Genomic DNA, 957 nt, shown 5'->3' with positions numbered 1-957 from the left:
GTAGGTAAATCCCCAGAAATATCTGATACAGCATTTTATCCGAATATTACAGAAAGTATCCAAATTACATCGCCCAAAGCAAAAGGCAAAAAAGACCCTGTTGGTATAAACGAATATAAAGGTGTTACACGTGTTTCTTTAGAAAAATACATACCAAAGAATATTGCGCAACAAAAAGCGGCATCCGCTTCTCTTATGCCTAATCCTGTTACCACTCCTAGCCCGGTTTCTTCTGCTCCTGCTCCACCTGTTCAAGCTATTTCACAAAGTCCCACGAGAGGTCCATCAATCCCTGCAGTAGGAGGAAGTTTGGTAATGTCTCCTCAAGTAGCAAATATGCAAGGAAAAGGGAGTATCTCAAAAGCAGCACCTACATCACAAATTGATCAAGGAAATGTTTTAAAAGGATCAGGCAAAAGTCTCATCACTCCACCTACAGAAGAACTATCCATACTCCGTTACTCTTCTATTATCCCAGTACTCGTAGGAGGCATTACAATATTTATCCTTCTTAGTAAAGTAAGACACTATATAGCTATTTATACTATAATATACGTTTATATCACCATAAAGTATCATTTTAATTAATTTTATGCCTCTAATGTAGTATTCTCCATTAGGACTTCTATTTGGTAATAAAAAAAAGAAAAGACATCTTAAACAAACTCCCAAAATGGCAGTGAAACCTCCACAATTGGAAAAAATAAGTGAACCTATAGAACGCGATAATTTAGAAGATATGATACATGACATACCTTATGGATATAGAATGTATAAAATCAGAAACAATGTATATATGCCAAAGAAAAAAAAGAAATTTAAGAAAACCATTATAGATATACACTTGGAAGTATTAGATGAATGTCAGAAAGGTCAATGGGAATTGAACAAAGGAGACTTTCTAGAAATAATCATGGACGAGTTTATGAAAAACGAAAAAATAATATATAACAATTT

The 957-nt window shown here is 34.0% G+C and overlaps 1 protein-coding gene across 1 annotated transcript; it reads left to right on the top strand.

The window, feature by feature from the left end:
• On the top strand, nucleotides 1-957 carry PVX_132260 (Pvstp1, truncated, putative; the record flags this gene model as incomplete). Its single annotated transcript, XM_001612302.1, has 2 exons — nucleotides 1-519; nucleotides 608-957. Coding segments are annotated over 2 exons (869 nt in total), but the record flags the coding sequence as incomplete, so codon positions are not given.

The sequence above is a fragment of the Plasmodium vivax genome, genomic scaffold, assembly GCF_000002415.2.
Source record: "Plasmodium vivax scf_3649 genomic scaffold, whole genome shotgun sequence".
Lineage (NCBI taxonomy): Eukaryota > Apicomplexa > Aconoidasida > Haemosporida > Plasmodiidae > Plasmodium > Plasmodium vivax.
This window is presented reverse-complemented; position numbering and strand designations above follow the sequence as displayed.